Raw genomic sequence first — 21,074 nt, 5'->3', positions numbered from 1 at the left:
GTCTGAAAAGCCAAGTCTTCTGGAGTTTCCTGAACATGGAATAGCAGGGAGCAGGCCTACTGTCAAGAGGGAGTGCTTTCCAGATATGGTGGGCAAATACGAAAATCCTGAACCTCCACGTGTCTTTTATTTCTAATGGGGGAATAGAAATGAGAGTCTGATGTGTAGATCTTAGATTGCGAACAGGAGTGTATTTTTCAATGCGAGCAGTAATGAAAGCCGGTTTATGGCTGAATAAGGATTTAAAAACAATACAGCAGGTCTTAAAGATTCAACGTTGTTCTACTGGCAACCAATGCAATTCCCTCAAAAAGGGAGTAATGCAGCACTTGTGTGGTTGTTGGTACAAGAGCCTGGCAGATTGATTCTGTACAAGTTGGAGTCTACCAATCAGGCCCTTGGGAAGCCCCAAGCAGAGGGAATTAGCATAATCTAATCTATGGGTGATCAATGCAATAATAACCTCCTTAAGAGCCTCAAAGGAAAGAAGTTGACTGATCTTTCTGGTTGAAGGAAGCAAGATAAAACTATAGCCCCTATTTGGGGTTTCCTTGTCAACTTTGGGCCCGATTTAGAGTTTGGCGGATGGGCTACTCCGTCATATCCTATCTGCTGTATTACAATTCCCATAGGATATAATGGGACCATAATACGGCAGACTGGATATCTGTCATGTTTCTGACTAAGTAACCCCATCGGCCAAACTCTAAATCAGGACCTTTGTGTAAATCAAAACTCACAGGCTCTTGACTGACTTCTTGGGTTCAGGGTTTTGGGGGGGCAACCCAATGTGGCGGACCACAAAAGCAGCATTCCACAAACTAGATTTATTTCCAATGATAACAATTTCAGTCTTGTCGGAATTCAATGTAAATTGATTATTATTCATCCAATCAAGGATCAATAACATTGTGAAAGATGTTTTAGATACTGGTGAATTTTCAATACAGAAGATCAATTGCATGTCATCAGCATTATTATACACTTTGACCTGCATTTTTATTAAAGGGTACACTAAGGAACATGTTTATAAAATAAAAAGATAGATGGATGGGGGGGGGATCCCCGAGATACTCTATAGGTTAACCTAACCTTACGAGATCTAAAAGAGGAGAGCCTAACTGACTGCGACCAATCCTTCAGGAACAAAATATTGCACTCCTAAGCAGTGCCCTGAAAAGGTCCTCCAAAACCTTGTGGTTGAACATGTCAAAGGCCACAAAGAGATCAAGAAATACCAGCGCCTTGGTAGTCCCTTTGCCAGCTACCTCGCATAAATCATCAACAAATGAGAGGATAACCGTCTGTGAAATTGGCTGGCCGGAAACCAGCTTGGTGAAGGAAATTAGTTTACCTTGTGCACTTTTGCCCAAGTAGTAAAGAGGTGATATGGGGCAATAGTTTTTTTTAATCCCCAGCTTTCTTTAGCAGAGGAACTACTGTAGCCTCTTTGAAAGCACTGGGGACCATGCCACAGCTCAAGGACTGATTGAGAAGTGCTAAGGCTACATCAGGAAAACGAGAAAAGACCATTTTTAATACATTTAGGGGGGGGCAAGGATTGTTAGGAGAGCCTGATTTGACTTTGATTAGTAAGTCCAGGAGACGCATCGTGCTGATAGCGGGCAGTTCTTACATTATTGCTGGATTGCAGTCTTCCGTAGTTGTAACCAAGAGGGAAGAACTAGAGGGGATGCTGGCTTTAGTAGCTGTGATTTCATCGATGAAGAATGAATTCAGGGCCTCACAGAGGCTCTGGGTAGGTATAATCGTAGCAGTCAATGTGTCAGGATTAGATCATTTGGCCACAATTCCAAAAATGTCCTTTGATTTGTTGGTAGATTTTACAATTTTATCTGAGCTGAAGGCCGATTTAGCTTGAGTAGTGAATCTCTTACCACGTTTGAGTTGTGACTGATTGGCCTCTTTTTCATTGAGATTGTAATTCTTCTGCCATTCTCGTTCGGCTTGAAGAAATTTGAGTTTAGGAAGGACCACATCTAGTAGGAAGAATTTAATAAGAAAATAGTCCAACCAGGCAATATCGATATATTAGATACTGATAAATTAGAAGTCCACACCTGATCTAGAGTGTTGCCCTTATTAAGGGTTGGTGAAAGCACATGCTGCGTAAGGTTTAAACTGCTCAGTAGTTTTGAGAGATCCGCAGAATATTGCCCACCTGTGTCTTCATTTGCTCAGTAGTTCTTAAAAGCCTAGCATTTTCCAAAAAGCTGGGAAGATGGTGACTTTAGTACAGTAAACCGTTTGTGGATGCCATTTTTAGGGAATAAAATAAACAGGCACTTATCTGGAGCATTTTTCCCTAGTGTTTTAAAAACAAATCTCAAAATGTTGCTATATTTTGCCTATGTTCTTGGTTCCCTCCAGGGGAATCCCCAAAACTCAATTATCTTTAGAATCCCCAAGATGTTGGAAAAAAAGGATGCAAGTTTGTTGTGGGTACCTTATCTAGGAAGAAAGTTATGGAACCCTACATGCAAACTACCCCGAATAAGGGGGGCGGGGAACGCCTACCAGCGAAGGAGTTAAGGCAAAAAGCACCAAGAAAAATTAAAGCACCAATCAGTAGCGGCTGTTCATAGGTGACCAGCAAATAGGCAAGATTTCAGGCTGACCGCGATGAAGTATAGATCGGATACACCAAGAGGGTAGTCCCAGTCAAAGATATTACCTTCTGATTTAGTCACTGAAATGGAAGTCAAAAGCCTCCAGTGGTGCAAGATCGCCAGAGTCCTGTTGAAGCTCGATAGGTGTTGGACAAGGTCCTACTGAAGCAGTTAGTTTTACCGGAAAAAGCGAAGAGCAGGAGCGGAAAAAGCTAAGAGCTGAAGCTCTTGTGCCAGGCAGATAGCACAGAGCAACACCACAAAATAAAATGATGAACGGAGTGTTGAAACTTTCCACCAAGCCATATGAAAATCAGTCTTGACCCTGCTTCCCGTTGCTGTATGCGCCCTAAGTGGCTAGAGTTTGCCCAGACGTAGGTCACTTGCTTGCCACACCACTGCATTCAAGTTAGCCTGGCTGATAGGGGAGTGAGACCCCAAAACCTGTCCCAGGATGCTTGTTTCCGGTCCAGGGAGGTCCTGACTTAGCATTTCAGGCTGGACTTTTCCCATGGGAAGCAGGGTCAAGATTGATTTGCATATGGCTGGGTCCAAACTGAGGTAACCTGATGAGCAAAAGAACGATTGATTCAACCCAGAACTGTGACCAGGAGTGAGTGTTTGAAAGGCTTTAGCACTCAGTCCATCATCTTGTTGTGTTGCATTACATTTAAAGCCATCAATTCTGAACAACATTCATCTCCACAACGAAATATTTCATGCCTTATCTCACAAGGTATAAATAATACTACCCTTCAGAAAGCCTTGTTAATAAAAAGGGAATCCAAAATTTGCATTTCCCTTTTTTGCCATCTTTATAGCTCACTTCGAGTACATAAGAAGAGATCTGAAACCTTCTGCTGTCCGCATGCTACTAAAGGCATATCTGTTCAAATGTCACTTCCAGTTTTTTTAATCTCTTGGACCCTTTTTCCATTAATCTGCATAGGATGTTGTATGTTATGATATAGTTTTGCTGGTTTTTATAAAGCAATCTGCTACTCTTGAAGTGAGGTCAGTTCTATATAAAAAAAATGATATAAGGAAACACATAGGCAAATAAAGGCTAGCACTCTTAACAAACAAAACTGATACACGCCTGCCACTCTATGGACAAGTTTGTTATGCCATTTTCTTTCCAAAGCCAGGAAAGGTCCCTATAAGGCATCGAGTGGCTAAGGCCACTATTGTGCTAAATTTGCTGCCCTCCCACGCTTGACAAATTAAATATTTATCAACCCTCACCTGAATATTTCGTTCTTGGTTGTAATTTCAGTGTCTTCACACTGCTTGCAACACAGAGATGTGCACTGCAAATAAAAGAGACCAAAACCTTAACTTAGTACATTATCAAATAGTTAGTTGTCTTCATGATAAATGTAATTTCCACAAACAGTCAAGTAGTGCCAAGAACAGTTTTTGCAAGAGGTCTAATTTCTGGATATGTATTCTTTGTTATTACAAAGATTTAGACCTAGCTGCACAAATAATGCAAGAGTCCACAGTCCATTCGGGGAAGGGGTACAGTGTGTGTCTGCTTCTGACTGGAAGAACACACAGCCATAAAACAATGATATCGCAGAAAAAGAAGGGAAAGTGCCTATTACTACCCAAAAACCTCTGCACATGTTCAACCTCTCCACAACAACTCGAAGGTTTAATAAATGTGGACAAAAAATAGAGATAAAAATCCCTTCAGAAGATGGAACATTCAATCATTATTTTTCAGAAGCCATTCATCTTAATCTATGGTTTCAGAACTTCCTACACGAGGTGCTATTTTTTTGTGGATGATATGAAAAATAGCATTTTGATATTAATTTCTCTAGAATCAATTTACAGCATGGTACTTCTTTGCTGGAAAAAAAATCTTACTACTGTGGCTCTAAAAGGTAAAGAAAACACTTGACGACTGTTACTTAAACTTGGAAGTAAAACTGGCTCTTACAGAACTGATTCACAGCATGGCTACGTAAATCACCAGTAACCACAAATTTGCATTGTAGTAATGCAAAATCAACTAACAAAACTACTGTGGGCTGGCTAATGTCTGTCGTATTAAGTTTAGGAATACCCGTACTATTCTCAAAGTATAGAGACTAGCAAGCAGTATAGCTTTATTTCCAATATTCAGACATCCATATATTTATACTAAGCAAAGCATGACTAAACTAACAGCGACTGATGAGTGGGTTGGATTGTATACAGTGAAGCAAAACAGTGGAAGTAATGTTTCTCGTTTTAAGCATGTGCTGCTGTAGATGACATGCTATGCACAGATTGAAATGCAGTCTCTAAATGTTTAACACAGTGGTTTGGGAGCAAAGGTGGGACATTTGTGAAACAGTATTTTTAGTACAATTGGACAGCACATGCTTCTGCTGGGACTGAATCAAAGTAGCAGCTTTACATATATCTGCTACTGGGATATTACCTAGGATCATGGCTTCTTTTCATGAGTGGAATGTGACTGGTGTAGACCAGTGGTTCCTAACCTTTTGAGTTCTGTGGACCCCCCCTTTATCATTACTGGAACCTAGGTACCTCACTGAACCATTTTTGGAATCCGGGAACCACCCACCAAATTATTACTGGAACCCAGGGAGCCTGGCCAAAACACTTGATGATTTGAGACGCAAAACAATACACAAAAAAATTAGAAACAAGCATTCATCAAATACATGCAAAAATAACATTTTATTTAATTTGAAAACAAATATAAATAAAAAAAATAATTTTATTAGGAAGGTTGGAGCATTTCTAAATTTAATTGAAGTCACACATCATCCATACTATATTCTGTTTGATGCACCCGCACGGCTCTCACTAATCAATCTGAGGATACTAGTTTAATTTTTATCCTCCTATTTCAAATTCCTTGACATTTTAAGTTTGCTTTAAAATTTTCAGTTGTACACTTAAGTCACTTTATTTATATACATTTTATGAATCTGTTAACATAATTTAATTTTCTAGGCAGCTGCGGACCCCCTGAGGAGGCTTCATGGACCACCAGGAGTCCCTGGACCACACTTTGGAAACCACTGGTATAGACTGTAGGAGTTTGGCTTTGGCATAACAAATCCAAATGCATGTAACATACCTTACGGATGAATGTAATGAAAATGTCACTTACCCAGTGTACATCTGTTCGTGGCATCAGTCGCTGGAGATTCACATGTTCTGCATAGCTCGCCATCTGGTGTTGGGTCGGAGTGTTACAAGTTGTTTTTCTTCGAAGAAGTCTTTCGAGTCACGGGACCGAGTGACTCCTCCTTCTGTCTCCATTGCGCATGGGCGTCGACTCCATCTTCGATTGTTTTCCCCGCAGAGGGTGAGGTAGGAGTTGTGTTGTAGTAATAGTGCCCATGCAATGGAGTGACTAAGTATGTACCTATTTAAGGCTAAAATAATATATATACAAATATACAAAGTTGAAGCTAACTTCCGAATTGCTACAGGCTCCCGGGGAGGTGGGTGGGCACATGTGAATCTCCAGCGACTGATGCCACGAACAGATGTACACTGGGTAAGTGACATTTTCAGTTCAATGGCATCTGTCGCTGTAGATACACATGTTCTGCATAGACTAGTAAGCAGTTATCTCCCCAAAAGCGGTGGTTCAGCCTGTAGGAATGGAAGTGGTTTGAAATAACGTTCTTAACACGGCTTGACCTACTGTGGCTTGCTGTGCGGATAGCACGTCTACACAGTAGTGCTTGGTGAACGTGTGTGGCGTAGACCATGTGGCTGCCTTACATATTTCTTGCATTGGGATGTTTCCTAGAAAGGCCATGGTAGCACCTTTTTTTCTGGTTGAGTGTGCCCTTGGTGTAATGGGCAGTTGTCGTTTTGCTTTAAGGTAGCAGATTTGGATGCATTTAACTATCCATCTGGCTATACCTTGTTTTGATATTGGGTTTCCTGCATGAGGTTTTTGGAATGCAATAAATAGTTGTTTAGTCTTTCTGATGTTTTTCGTTCTGTCAATGTAGTACATTAATGCTCTTTTGACATCTAATGTATGTAGTGCCCTCTCAGCTACGGAATCTGGCTGTGGGAAGAACACTGGTAGTTCCACTGTTTGATTTAGGTGGAACGGTGAAATAACCTTTGGTAAAAATTTAGGATTAGTCCTTAGGACGACTTTATTTTTGTGTAGTTGTATAAAAGGTTCTTGTATTGTAAACGCCTGAATTTCGCTTACTCTTCTTAGAGATGTAATGGCGATGAGAAATGCAACCTTCCAGGTGAGGAACTGTATTTCGCAAGAGTGCATGGGTTCAAAAGGTGGACCCATGAGTCTTGTTAAGACAACATTTAAGTTCCATGAAGGAGCAGGTGGTGTTCTTGGTGGTATAATTCTTTTAAGCCCTTCCATGAATGCTTTAATGACTGGTATCCTATATAGGGAAGTTGAATAGGTAGTCTGCAGGTATGCAGATATTGCCGCAAGGTGTATTTTAATGGAAGAGAAGGCTAGGCTAGATTTCTGTAAGTGAAGCAAGTAACCCACTACATCCTTTGGAGTTGCGTGTATAGGTTGGATCTGATTATGATGGCAGTAGCAGACAAACCTCTTCCATTTACTTGCATAGCAATGCCTAGTGGACGGCCTTCTGGCTTGCTTTATGACTTCCATACATTCTTGGGTAAGTTGTAAGTGTCCGAATTCTAGGATTTCAGGAGCCAGATTGCTAGATTCAGCGATGCTGGTTCTGGATGTCTGATCTGTTGGTTGTGTTGTGTTAACAGATCCGGCCTGTTGGGCAATTTGATGTGGGGTACTACTGATAGGTCTAGCAGTGTTGTGTACCAGGGTTGCCTTGCCCAAGTTGGTGCTATTAAAATGAGTTTGAGTTTGTTTTGACTCAATTTGTTTACCAGATAAGGAAGGAGAGGGAGAGGAGGAAAAGCGTAGGCAAATATCCCTGACCAGTTCATCCATAGGGCATTGCCTTGGGACTGCCTGTGTGGGTATCTGGATGCGAAGTTTTGGCATTTTGCGTTCTCTCTTGTTGCAAACAAGTCTATTTGAGGTGTTCCCCAGAGTCTGAAGTAAGTGTTTAGAACTTGGGGGTGAATTTCCCATTCGTGGACTTGTTGGTGATCTCGAGAGAGATTGTCTGCAAGTTGATTCTGGATCCCTGGAATAAACTGCGCTATTAGGCGAATGTGGTTGTGAATTGCCCATCGCCATATTTTCTGTGCTAGAAGACTCAACTGCGTTGAGTGTGTCCCCCCCTGTTTGTTTAGATAATACATAGTTGTCATGTTGTCTGTTTTGACAAGAATGTATTTGTGAGTTATAATTGGTTGGAAAGCCCGCAATGCGTGAAAAACTGCTAGCATTTCTAGGTGATTTATATGCAGTTTTGTTTGATGTACGTTCCATTGTCCTTGCATGCTGTGTTGATCGAGGTGTGCTCCCCACCCTGTCATGGAAGCATCTGTTGTTATTACGTATTGTGGCACTGGGTCTTGGAATAGCCGCCCTTTGTTTAAATTTATACTGTTCCACCATAGAAGCGAGAGGTAAGTTTGGCGGTCTATCAACACCAGATCTAGAAGGTGGCCCTGTGCTTGTGACCATTGTGATGCTAGGCACTGTTGTAAGGGCCTCATGTGTAGTCTTGCGTTCGGGACAATGGCTATGCATGAAGACATCATGCCTAGGAGTTGTAATATCATCTTTGCTTGTATTGTTTGTGTTGGATACATGCGTTGTATGATCTTGTTGAAATTTTGAATTCTTTGTGGACTTGGAGTGGCTACTCCTTTTGTTGTGTCTATTATGGCTCCCAGGTATTGTTGTATTTTGCACGGCAAAATGTTGGATTTTGCAAAGTTGACGGTGAAACCTAGTTTGTAGAGGGTTTGTATGATTTGATTTGTGTGTTGTAAGCACTTTGTTAGTGAATTGGTTTTGATTAGCCAATCGTCTAGATACGGGAATACATGTATTTGCTGCCTTCTGATGTGTGCAGCCACTACTGCTAGACATTTTGTAAAGACTCTTGGTGCGGTTGTTAAACCAAAAGGCAATACTTTGAATTGGTTATGTATTCCTTTGAATACGAACCGTAGGTATTTTCTGTGAGATGGATGTATTGGTATATGGAAATACGCGTCTTTGAGGTCCAAGGTTGTCATGTAGTCCTGTAGTTTTAGCAATGGTAACACCTCTTGTAGCGTGACCATGTGAAAGTGGTCTGATTTGATGTAGGTGTTTAGTATTCTGAGGTCTAGGATTGGTCTCAGTGTTTTGTCCTTTTTTGGTATTAAGAAGTACAGTGAATAGACTCCTGTGTTTGTTTGTGTGTTTGGTACTAATTCGATTGCATTCTTTTGCAATAGTGCTTGAACTTCTATTTCCAGAAGGTCGGAATGTTGTTTTGACAATTTCTGTGCTTTTGGTGGTATGTTTGGAGGGAATTGTAGGAATTCTATGCAATAACCATGTTGGATAATTGCTAAGACCTAAGTGTCTGTAGTTATTTCCTCCCATGCTTTGTAATAATGACCTATTCTTCCCCCCACTGGTGTTGTGTGGAGGGGGTGAGTGACATCTGAGTCACTGCTTGGTTGTAGGGGTTTTGGGGCTTTGAAATTTTCCTCTATTCCTAGGGAATTGCCCTCCTCTGTATTGGCCCCGAAAGCCTCCCCTGTACTGTCCCTGGTAGCTGGACGGTGTTGCCTGCGAGGTGCTGGCTTGTGTGGCCTGACCCCGAAACCCCCCTCTAAAGGGTGTCTTGCGGAAGGTGCTGTAGGTTCCTCTGCTCTGCGGGGAATAGAGTGCGCCCCTTAGCAGTGTCAGTGTCTTTTTTAAGTTTTTCGATTGCCGTGTCCACTTCTGGTCCGAACAGTTGTTTTTCGTTGAATGGCATATTGAGCACTGCCTGCTGTATCTCTGGTTTGAACCCAGACGTTCTTAGCCATGCGTGCCTTCTAATGGTCACAGATGTATTAATTGTTCTTGCAGCTGTGTCTGCTGCGTCCATAGAAGATCGTATCTGGTTATTTGATATGTTCTGTCCTTCCTCAACCACCTGCTTTGCCCTTTTTTGAAGTTCCTTGGGTAGATGCTCGATGAGGTGTTGCATCTCATCCCAATGGGCTCTGTCATAGCGCGCAAGTAGTGCTTGAGAGTTAGCGATGCGCCACTGGTTTGCAGCTTGTACTGCGACCCTTTTCCCAGCTGCATCGAACTTGCGGCTTTCTTTATCTGGGGGTGGTGCGTCCCCAGATGTGTGGGAGTTGGCTCTTTTCCGAGCTGCTCCCACTACGACGGAATCTGGTGGCAGCTGTGTGGTGATGAAAACAGGGTCTGTAGGAGGTGCTTTATATTTCTTTTCCACCCTTGGCGTTATTGCCCTACTTTTGACCGGCTCCTTGAAGATTTCCTTTGCGTGCCGAAGCATACCTGGCAGCATAGGCAGGCTTTGGTAGGAGCTGTGGGTGGAGGAGAGGGTGTTGAATAAAAAGTCATCCTCGACTTGTTCTGAGTGTAGGTTTACGTTGTGGAATTGTGCTGCTCTAGCCACCACTTGAGAATATGCTGTGCTGTCTTCAGGTGGTGAGGGCTTTGTTGGATATGCCTCCGGACTGTTGTCCGACACTGGGGCGTCATATAAGTCCCAAGCGTCTTGATCTTGGTCACCTTGGCTCATGGTGGTGTGAGCCGTGGAATGTGACGGAGTTTGCGTCGGTGAGACGTTAATTACAGGTGGAGGAGAGGGTGGCGGAGTCACCTTTTTCACCATCTTTGTTTGTGGCGCCTGGTCTGTTTGAAACTCCAGTCTCCTTTTTCTCCTAATAGGGGGAAGGGTACTTATTTTTCCTGTTCCCTGCTGTATGAAAATACGTTTTTGCGTATGGTCCACTTCGGTGGATTGCAGCTCTTCCTCAAACCTATGCTGTCGCATCTGAGAGGACAGTGATTGCTCCTCTGTATAAGAGCCTGGACCTGGGTCGGTTACGGGTTGTTTCGGCACCGAAACCCTGCCTATATCTTTTTTCGGCTCCGAGGTGGCTTTCTTCTTTTTTAGAGTCGAAACCTCTCGGCGTCGAGCCGTTTCTACACCGCTATCTCGGTGTCGTTGCTTCTCTCCAGCACTTTCTCGATCCCGAGAAGGCTGCGTGCCGGTGTCTCGACCGGAGTCGGACGATCTCGGCACTGTTTGGGCCTTTTTTGGTGCCGATGGTCGGTCACCGAACTTATGGGTGGAGCCATGGCCTGGTGGCAGTGGCGTCCCCTGGGCCTTGTCACTTTTCTTATGTGTTGTTTTCGACGTCTTACTCACGGTTCTTTGATCGTCGAATTCCTCGGAGTCCGATTCGTGGATCGAAAAGGTTTCTTCTTCCTCTTGTTCCTTGAACTTTCGGTGCGCTGTCGGCGTGGACGCCATCTGAAGTCTCCTTGCTCGACGGTCACGGAGTGTCTTTCGGGACCGGAACGCGCGACAGGCTTTGCAAGTCTCCTCACTGTGCTCAGGTGACAGGCACAGGTTACAGACCAAATGTTGGTCTGTATACGGGTATTTGTTGTGGCATTTGGGACAAAAACGGAACGGGGTCCGTTCCATCGGCGGTGTTGGACACGCGGTCGGGCCGACCAGGCCCCGACGGGGGATCGAAAAGTACCCCGAAGGGCACCGGAGCGCGTCGATCTTCGATGCGGTGTTGAATCTAACTACGTCGATCCCGAACGCAACAATACCGACGAAAATCTTCCAAAATCTACTAACTTTCCGTTCCGAAACTCGGAGCGACAGGAACACGTCCGAACCCGATGGCGGAAAGAAAACAATCGAAGATGGAGTCGACGCCCATGCGCAATGGAGACAGAAGGAGGAGTCACTCGGTCCCGTGACTCGAAAGACTTCTTCGAAGAAAAACAACTTGTAACACTCCGACCCAACACCAGATGGCGAGCTATGCAGAACATGTGTATCTACAGCGACAGATGCCATCGAACACTATATTATCCTTCCAGTACATTGAGGTCTGCCTCTTCTAGACTGGTTTTAGACCCAGTCAATAAAAAGGCCAGACTGGGAGGCCGAACATTCTCCTTTTTGGCTTCTAAACTCGGGAACAACATCTCTCTCTCCTTCAAGAGATTTCCGTATCTCAGTCTTTTCAGGACGAAACGCAAGACCTGGCTTTTCAATTATCTCTTTTACCTTGTTGCATGCACTCCCAACCTTTACCCCCTCGCCCCGTGCCAGAATGCCCCTTGAAATATTTGCACACTTAACCAATCATTAACATAACATTTAACAACCCACAATGAAAGTCCAAGCTTATAAAGAGGGTTACCAATGTGTGGGAGTGTAAATGACACCAACAGTTGCCTTGATTTGATAAAGGACTGTGTACAATCAACATAGTACAAAATGGCTCTTATAACACCTAAGGTATGCTCTTTTTGGCACTGGCAGTGGTTGCAGAAAATAAGGGGGTAAGTCAAAGGATTTTTCCAATTGAAAATAGTGTTCTATCCAAAGTGCAGTAGTATACCTGTGTACTGCCTGGGTCTTTTAGTAATATTTAATTGACCATAGTAATTTTACTGAGAAGAGTATAACTTAGAGCTCAATTAAGTACCCACTATGTGAGAAAATAAAAAGGCAAGCTATTCAGCACAGTGCCCCCAGAATATTAGAAAATAATGAATTATCTATTTGAATGCACATTCATTTAGAATGTGTTGAAACTGAAATTAAATTTTTCTGATGAGTGTGTACCAGTGGTACCCATTTGAAAACAAGGCTCATGATTTTTGTATGTATTGTTAACCAGAAACTGCAATGGCTCATAGCGCAATGAGTGGATTTACATGGGGACTGTTGCATTTGTAGTTTATTTATGCTTTTAATAAAAATGTTTATACAGACTAACCTGAAAAGTAGCATGACTATTTAGTGTTTACAACATTTGTTGTGCTGCCATTTCAGGATTAGGCTACCTACTCTAGTAATTTAGGAATATTCAGGAGGAACATAGCCAAACGCCAATACATCTGCATAACAGACAATGTCCAGTTAAAAATGACGGATGAGGTCAGCAAGGGGGGGGCGTTTAGATATTAAAAAGGGTGCGGCCGAGGTAGGAGCCTTATGGTGCAGTTTGTGGAAGCAGAACCAGATCTGAACAATACAGGGTAAGAAGCACGAACTGACATGTTCGAAAGAAATGATTCAAACCATTTAAGAGCAGATTGGTGTAGGAAAGTGCACCTTTTGAACATGGTCACTCCCCTTTTTTTACTCACTAGTACTGAGGTTTTTCAACTAAGGCGCACTGGGTTCCTGCTAAACAGGGCCCCAGTGCCAGTACTCTGCCCTAAAACTAAGTGAAAGGCCTACCTGTACACAACTGGCCCATACTCTAGTACCTCTGTAAGCCCTTAGTAAATGGTACCAGAAAGGGCATCTAGGGCATGGGTGCAGCATATACTATGGCACCCTAAGGGACCTCCCTACAAACTGCACATCATAGACTGTGTGTCCTGGTGCAAACCATAAGTGAAAACACAACATGACGCACACATTGTGTGCCATGCCCAATTCACTGCATCTAAATATAAGCAAGTCACCCCTACAGCAGGCCTACATGCCCTAAGACAGGGTGCATTATATTCAAGAAATGTGAAGACATATGTGCATGAGCAAAAATGCTCCTGTGGTATCTAGTTCAATTACTTAGACACTGTAAGTGAACAGGAAAGCCATCCTAAGGTATGTGTATGTACCGGTCACTGGTCAACACCAGTTACCCTGCTACATAATGGCTCCACTGAAACCTATGGTGTTTGGTATCAAACACCTCATCTTAATAAATCCAGACTGATGCCAGTCTTGGACTTATTATGACATGAACCTAGATGGCACCTTAGAGGTGCCCCCTTACACCTACTTGTCCTCTAGTGTTCTGGCTGACTGGTACTGACCAGCTTGCCACCACAGACTTGTTTCTGACCCTCCTGGAGGGGACAGCCCGCGCTCTCAGGGGCTGGAAACAATGCCTGTTCCAGAGGAAGGCGTTATCACCTCCTCCAGCAAGATGGCTAGAGAATCTGCATGCCAAGACAGGGGACTTCAAAGAGCTTGCCACCTTTTGTATGCGACCCCGGCTTCCCCCCAGACATGGGAGTTTCCACCCCCTGCCCTGAGGTCCATTTGGCACCAGGATAGGCAGGAAATTAGCTATGCTGTTAGGTGTGGTGCACTACCAGGCTAGTCACACCCCAAAGGTGGGCAGTCTGATGTGCACCATGAAAAAAAGTGTTCCACCATCTTGTTTTTTTGTGGAATAAGGAACTCTGGGATAAGGATATGCCCACTTCCCACAGGAAGGTGTCATATAGTGGGTGTAGTCACCGCAAGGGTAAGTAGCCCATTGGCTACAACCCTACACTCTGCTAAAACACCCTTAATTCAGTTTTTAGGTGGCCCCCTGACACCAGAAGAACAGATTCATCTCACAAAAGAAGGACCAAGAACACCTGAACAAGCAAGAACTGTGGACTGCTGGTGGACTCCGGTGCATAACCCTGTCTGACATCCAGACTCGTCCGGCAGCTTTGCATCTACCAAAAGCATTGGAGGACCTCTGCCACTGCGCCAATCCCTCAGCATTTCCCTTGAACTGGAGGAGCCATTTCTCTGCAGCTTGCAGGCACCATCCACACTGTCCGGTTCACCGTTCTGCTGACCACCGGGTCCATCAACGCAGCTGCCACCCAGGATGAGGTCACCAAGCTCCAGGAGGACCAACCTGTCTCCCCACCAAGTGAGAAGTCCCCAGGACTTACTGGAGCCGAACTGCAACAATAACCTGGGTACAGAACCCCTTGCAGGAACCAATGCTTGTTCGAGTCCAGACCGGACTCCAATGGCATGACCAGAGACCTACTAAAGAGGGACTTCAACATTGCAAAGGCCATCCCCGAAAGTGGACAGGCTGTCCTTTTTTTGTCCCCTCTTTGCAAGTCCACCCAAGAATTGTCTGTGCCTTAACCCAGGGCACCAGACTACCAAAACCTGCTGTACCGGAGCTCCAAGGCTCGGGTCCACAACAACCAACGGTGGTTCCCTTGCTCCCAGGACTCCCACCAACAAGTCCCCATCTGCAGCCTGTTTCTAGGTGTCCCCCCTCACCGCCAACCTTGTAGAGCGCAAGGCACCCAACTCGTCCAGCAGCACTGCACCTGGACACCCCTGGGGCAGGTAAAACTGTACTACTGGTGTGTTAAGTGGCCTTGCTCCCCTACAACCGACAGGGGAAACATGAGAACAGCCGACCAGGTCCCCTTTGCAGTAAAAGTACTTTAAAGTCCTTCCTGCGTAAAAGTGCACTGGAGTGAAACTGCTACTTACTTGCAAATCGATGAACAGCAACAGTACGTACTTTCTTTGATATTTTTCTGGTGTTGAAACATAATATGTAAGTATCTACATTTTTCTAAACATTAGTCTCAAGTTTCGTTTTGAGCGTGTATCTCATTTATTGACTTTTGTTCAACAAATGCTTAGCACTACCCTCTGATAAGCCGAGAGCATTTGGGATTATTACCTTTAACCCCTGTAAACCAATAAGGGTCATCTGGACTATCTGCATAGTGTCCCCTTACAGTGGTACACTACATGGATAGCCAGTTTCCTACAACTGGCACATGCCAAGATCCGATGTACACTTGAGAAGAATAGAATAGCTTACCATGTTTAAGCCTACTGAGAGGTCTAAGAGGATCAGGATGAGGACAGTCAATGGTAGCCATAAGATTATCAGATACAGCAACAACTGATGTGTCAATGCTATGTAGTAAACAAAACCTCGACTAGGAACAGTCGAGCTGGACAGTAGTTTCTAGATTGCCACAGAGCTGGATGTTAATAGGTTTTCTGTCATTGTGGCTAGAAAAAGAGTAAAGATAACGGACAGTAGTTGGCTGGTATGTTAAGTTTGAGGGATGTTTTTTTAAAAGGGAAAATGTATTGGCCTGTGTCCAGATCAAAGGGACCACAGAGTTGATGGCAGGGGTACTGATTTTGAAAATTGAGGGAAGATGGGGGTAGAGCAGAGGGCCAGATTTAATAGAAGTGACCAAGATATAGGCTACTTCTATAGTAACAGGTGGAAATTCAGAGAAAGAGGAGCCTGAATGAGAATAGAGTTTGGATTCAAGGTCCAAAGCAGTGTTGGCTAACAGGAAGGTATCATAGAGTGTGTGCATATAAGTTATCCCAGATTTTAGAAAGTGATTATGTGAAATGTGTCTGATTAATTTACTGAGATTTCAGGTGTGGTGGGCGGTGTGACAGTACCCAGCAGGCATCTTGTGTCCTATGAATGCAAATCTCAAGGTAGGGCAGAACTCTGTTATAGGAGGTGGCTTGGATAAATCCTCTCCATAACTTGACCAGCATCAACGCAAACAATATCTAGGAGAATGGCGTATTGTCTATGATTCTGTTATTGGAATGCAAAAAGAAAAATCTTTCAGAGCATATGACTAGAGAGATGTTCCAACAGCAGCTTGGTTCGACAACATTCTCATTGCGGAGCTGTGCCATGCTACTACAAGGTGAATGCAAACTTTAACCCAACAATACCAATGCTAGTTATCTCTAACAACCTGTACAGTTAATTCATGTTTTGACATTCTTCCCTGATCCCTTCTCCAATTAGAATACAGCTTGTCATTCAATTATAGTAGTTATGAGCGTGTGCGAATCCTTTAAGGCAGTGGTTCCCAAACTTTTTCGATCCCCGGCTCCTTTGACCTATTGGCCGTGTTGGCCACGGCTCCCCATTATGTTACTTTTTTTTGGCGGGTGGGGGAACGTAATCCCAGCCTGTACCTGTACCTACACTATTTACAGTTTGACTTCTTAATTCTCTCGTTCAGGTTCCTGAAAACCATTTATTTTAAACTATTTCTTTTCTTTTGTCATAGGGATATTATTAATGGTACTCTGGCGCCCTCCGCTGGTCACAATAATTAATGCAGGGGGTTTTGTTTCCAAAACCACGGTGAAAAGCTACCGATTAAAAGCACCTCCGAGTGGTTTCCAGACTGTGTGCGGCGCCCCTGGCTAATTTTGACGGCGCACCAAGGAGCCGCGGCGCACAGTTTGGGAACCACTGCTTTAAGGTATTGATCTGTTGTTTACCGCTCAAGGGTCATTTCATACAGGGTCCGTAGGTGTGGTTTTCATTTAGGGAATCTAACCGATATTTACGGTGAATCCTTTTAATTGTGTGTCCTTGGCTATCGATAGTGGGAATCTCTAGAAAGGGTAGGGGGGTCGACTACACTGAACACTTTTCTGTATATATGTACCTTGGTGAATGGACCAGAACAAGTTACAGAGGTATCCGGAGTCAAGAGTTGCTATTTTTGTAGGAGTTCAATATGCACATTATTGTACATTGGAGGCTTTCTGAGACCTGGCTCCTTAGTGTGACCAGTAAATGGTACAAGTCAAACACAGTGAATTTATAGCGAAGGCTTGTTCTCCATTTGGGGAACCAATAGATCCTGCAGTGACAGCCAAAAGCTCAAGAAATTAAGGAGCTTGAGAAAGCCAATAGGTCTGGCAATGGCAGCGGTCCATGGCTTTTGTAAAGCTTGGTTACTTAGAAACCTGGAGGCCCTTGACAATATAAAAACAAATATTGGTTTATTGATTAAAGCAAGATGATTTTTTCCAACTCAGAAAGAATACTTTTATATTGTACACATACACTGAGTAAAATCAAAAGATCTTGCCTAACTCCTGACCTAAGAACTTGTTTTATTCTATAATTATAGACGTGTCAATGTACTTCGTTATTCACGTTTCTAGCACCCCCACTGGCATGACTGACTCCTTAGGTGCTATTCCTTGTGACAAAGAGATTGGTTGCAGAATCATGGTGCTTCTAGAATCTCCGAAATTGGATGTAAGCAACCCCCATCAATCTATTTGTATTGTATTGTATTGTACTTTGACACTTAACTGTACTAATTGCATGACCCTGGATCCCTGCGTGGAGCATGACCGGAACCCACTCATATGTTGCTTTTAAGCAAAATACAATGTATGTAGTGTAAGTTGAAAATCGCAATAAAAAGCAATATCAGAAAACATGAAGGATCTGAAAGGGTTATTTCCTACTACAACCAGTCATTGTGACTTACAAAACATAAGTGCTTATTAGATTAAAATCGGCAGACTATATGATATACAATATGAATTATGAAAGTAAACATATTAATGCTTTGAAGATAAGCAGCAACAGAAGAACCTACTTTGTTCATGATGTCTAGTTCACAGCGCAGCCTCTGAATGGCACTTCCAATTTTCAGCAGCTGGATACGCAGCGTGTCATCAATGGGTAAACAAGCAGCCACCCTATAAGAAAAATCTTCCAGAGGGAAGAGAACCTGAAATTATACTTCTGATCAGCAAAGCACAATAACAAGATCAACCATGGAGAGAAAGACACACAGCTACTCAAGTAAAAGAAAATCACACTTAAGGTGACAACACTTGTGGCATGATGTTTCTAGATATATGAAGACCTGTTGAGGTGAGGTTAACTCAGCTGGTACAACCATAAACTTCATGGCCTCATGTCCCATACAGAAAAGAGGCACACCATCTGGTCTACTAACCTAATTATTTATTTATTATTATTTTTATATTTTTAAAGGACACAGAAAAGCATGAGTAGGGTGTGTGATTCAATCAATGAAAGAAAAGTAGCAGATATATACAGAACAAGAATAAATAGTGACATTCAAGGACAAGGGCCTGATTTAGTTTGGCAGATGGGTTACTTCGTCACTCTTCCCTGTGAATCTAACCCTTTTTAGGGTGTGACTACATGAGAAGAAGAGCAAATCAGTTGGAGTTCACCACCATCCCCAGGACGAACATGCAGTTGCACACAGAATCAGTAAGCTTTGACAAGCCAAGCCAGCAATTGATTGCAAACCTTAAAAAACATCTTTTGATCAAAGTAGTAGTCACAGTATTGAATAGAGGCATGGGTGTTGCCCCCACACACATAGAGGATAAAGTTACTTACCCTGTAAGCATCTGTTTGTTGCTTACAGTGCTGTAGAGTAACACGCTGTTCATACTCCGGCCATCTAGTTGTTGGGCTCAGACATGTGTATCTTGTTTTAGTTCGAAAAACGTTCGAGTCACGAGGTATAGTGACTCCTCTCTTAGTTGACTATGTGCATGGGAATCAACTCCTTGGTTAGATTGTTTTTCTGCACAGCAGGTGAGGATGGAGATACAGCATGAACATCTGTAAAGATGTCCATGCAACACAAAAGAACAGATAAAAAAAGTAAAATCTACCTGCAACAACCAAGGGCTTTTCGGGAGGAGGGTGGTGCATATAAATCTACAGCACTACATGCCATTAACAGATGCTTACAGAGTAACATCTTCCGTTTGTGGCATGTGTGACTGTAGATACACATGCTGTGCATAGAATGTAAAGCAGCTCCCCCGTAAGGCAGTGGTTAGCCATAGATGTTGCAGTACGTTGGAAAAGTGTAGCAAAACAGCTTGGCCTACTTGGGCTTGCTGTCTCAATAAGGCATCCTCACAATGGTGTTTGGTGAATGTGTGTGGTATGGACCAGGTAACTGTTTTGCAGATCTAAGCTACTGAAATGTTGCCTAGGAATGCCTCTGAGGCTACTTTCGTATGCGTAGAATGCACCCTTGGTGGAGCACAGAGCTGCCCTTTGACTTTGGATAACAAGTTTGAATACACTTGACTAACCAGCAAGCTATTCCTGCTTTTGAAATGGCAATGCATTTGTGTGGTCTTGGTGGCTACAAAGAGCTGTTGGGTTTTACAAAATGATTTTGTCCTACCAATGTAGTAGATGAGGGCCCTCTTTACATCTAGTGTGCGAAGTACCCTTTCTGCTACTGAGTTTTGATGTGGAAAGAATACTGGTAGTTCCATTTTCTGGTCAAGGTGGAAAAAAAGACACCAACTTGGGTAGAAATTTTGGATTAGTCCCAAGAACTATCCTGTCTGCATGCAACCTTAAAGAAAGGTTGCCCTAAAGTGAGCGCTTGAATCTTGCTTACCCGTCTAAAGCAAGTGATGTCCACTAAGAAGGCCACATTACAGGATACAAATTGCACAGGACAAGAATAAAGAGGCTCAAGGGGGGGCTGGATGGGCAGGCATAAGTCTTGTGAGGACTACATTGAGATTCCAGGAAGGGACTACGGGTATCCTTGGAGGGATAACATTCTTCACCCCTTCCATGAAAGCTTTAATAACAGGGATTCTAAACAGAGAGGAGTGCTCCATGTTTAGTAAGTATACTGCAACTAAATGTAGGTGAATGGATGTGTAAGCCAGTCCCGAGCATTGCAGGTACAACAGGTAGCAGACAATGGGCCTGATTACAACTTTGGAGGAGGTGTTAATCCATCCCAAATGTGACAGATATACCACCAGCTGTATTACGAGTTCCATAGGATATAATGGACTCGTAATATGGCTGGTGGTATATCCGTCACTTTACCGTCACTTTTGGGACGGATTAACACTTCCTCCAAAGTTGTAATCAGGCCCAATGTCTTTTACTGCTGGTTTCAGAGGGTCAATATATTTAGGCAGACAGTAGAGGATAAACTTTTTCCACTTTGCGGCATAACAGGCCTTAGTAGTAGGGCGACTTGGAGGAGTTCCCACTTGTGGACTTGTTGTTGCATACCGCAGAGCAGGTCTGAAAAGTTGTTGCCCACTCCCAGAAGGTTCTCTGCTAAAAGATGGACCTTGTGATGAATCACACACTGCCAAATGACCTGCGCCAACAGCAACAGCTGAGAGGAGTGAGTGCCCCCCTGTTTATGAAGGTAGTACCTGACAGTCATGTCTGTCTTGATCAGGACTGTTTTTTGGTGAACGTGGCAGAAGAATGCTTTAAGAGCTTATTGAACAGCCAAAACCCTCCAGATAGTATACGTGAAAGGTCTCATGGAGGGGAGTCTTTAAACCCCGAACAGTAATGTCCTGTAGATGCACTCCCACAGGGAATGGGGTCTAGAAAATGCCTTCCCCCCCAACAAATTGTTGCTGTTACACCACTAGAGAGGGAAATGGGTGCTGGTCTTCAACATTAGATCCTCCCACTTGTGACCACTGTGCTGCTAGGCACTCTTGAAGCGGATGAATGTGTAAGTGGGTATGTGAAACTATGGCGATGCAAGATGCCATCATGCAGAGGAGGCTCATGACTGTACATTCGATTAGCTGGCGATTCGGCTGAAAAAAAGGCAGCAAGGATTGAAAGGTTTTTACTGGAGCAGGACTGAGTTAAGCATTTGCAATGACTGAATTCAAAATTGCCCGGAAGGGTTGGATCTGTAGAGGCTGAAGATGGACTTTCCCCACACAGAAGGTGAAA

General features: G+C 43.5%; 1 protein-coding gene across 2 annotated transcripts in view; it reads right to left on the bottom strand.

Annotated features, from left to right (window-relative positions):
• Positions 1-21,074, bottom strand: part of CRBN (cereblon) — a 117,933-nt gene that overhangs the window by 19,777 nt on the left and 77,082 nt on the right. For both annotated transcript variants that reach the window (XM_069206357.1, XM_069206358.1), the window contains exons 8-9: positions 17,932-18,047; positions 3,876-3,940 (exon numbers count right to left, since the gene is read on the bottom strand). In XM_069206357.1, coding sequence (XP_069062458.1) covers positions 3,876-3,940; positions 17,932-18,047 — 181 coding nt within the window. The remainder of the gene's footprint in view (positions 1-3,875; positions 3,941-17,931; positions 18,048-21,074) is intronic.

Source organism: Pleurodeles waltl, chromosome 9 (assembly GCF_031143425.1).
Source record: "Pleurodeles waltl isolate 20211129_DDA chromosome 9, aPleWal1.hap1.20221129, whole genome shotgun sequence".
Lineage (NCBI taxonomy): Eukaryota > Metazoa > Chordata > Amphibia > Caudata > Salamandridae > Pleurodeles > Pleurodeles waltl.
The sequence above is the reverse complement of the archived record's forward strand: the minus strand, read 5'-3'. Positions and strand labels throughout refer to the sequence as shown.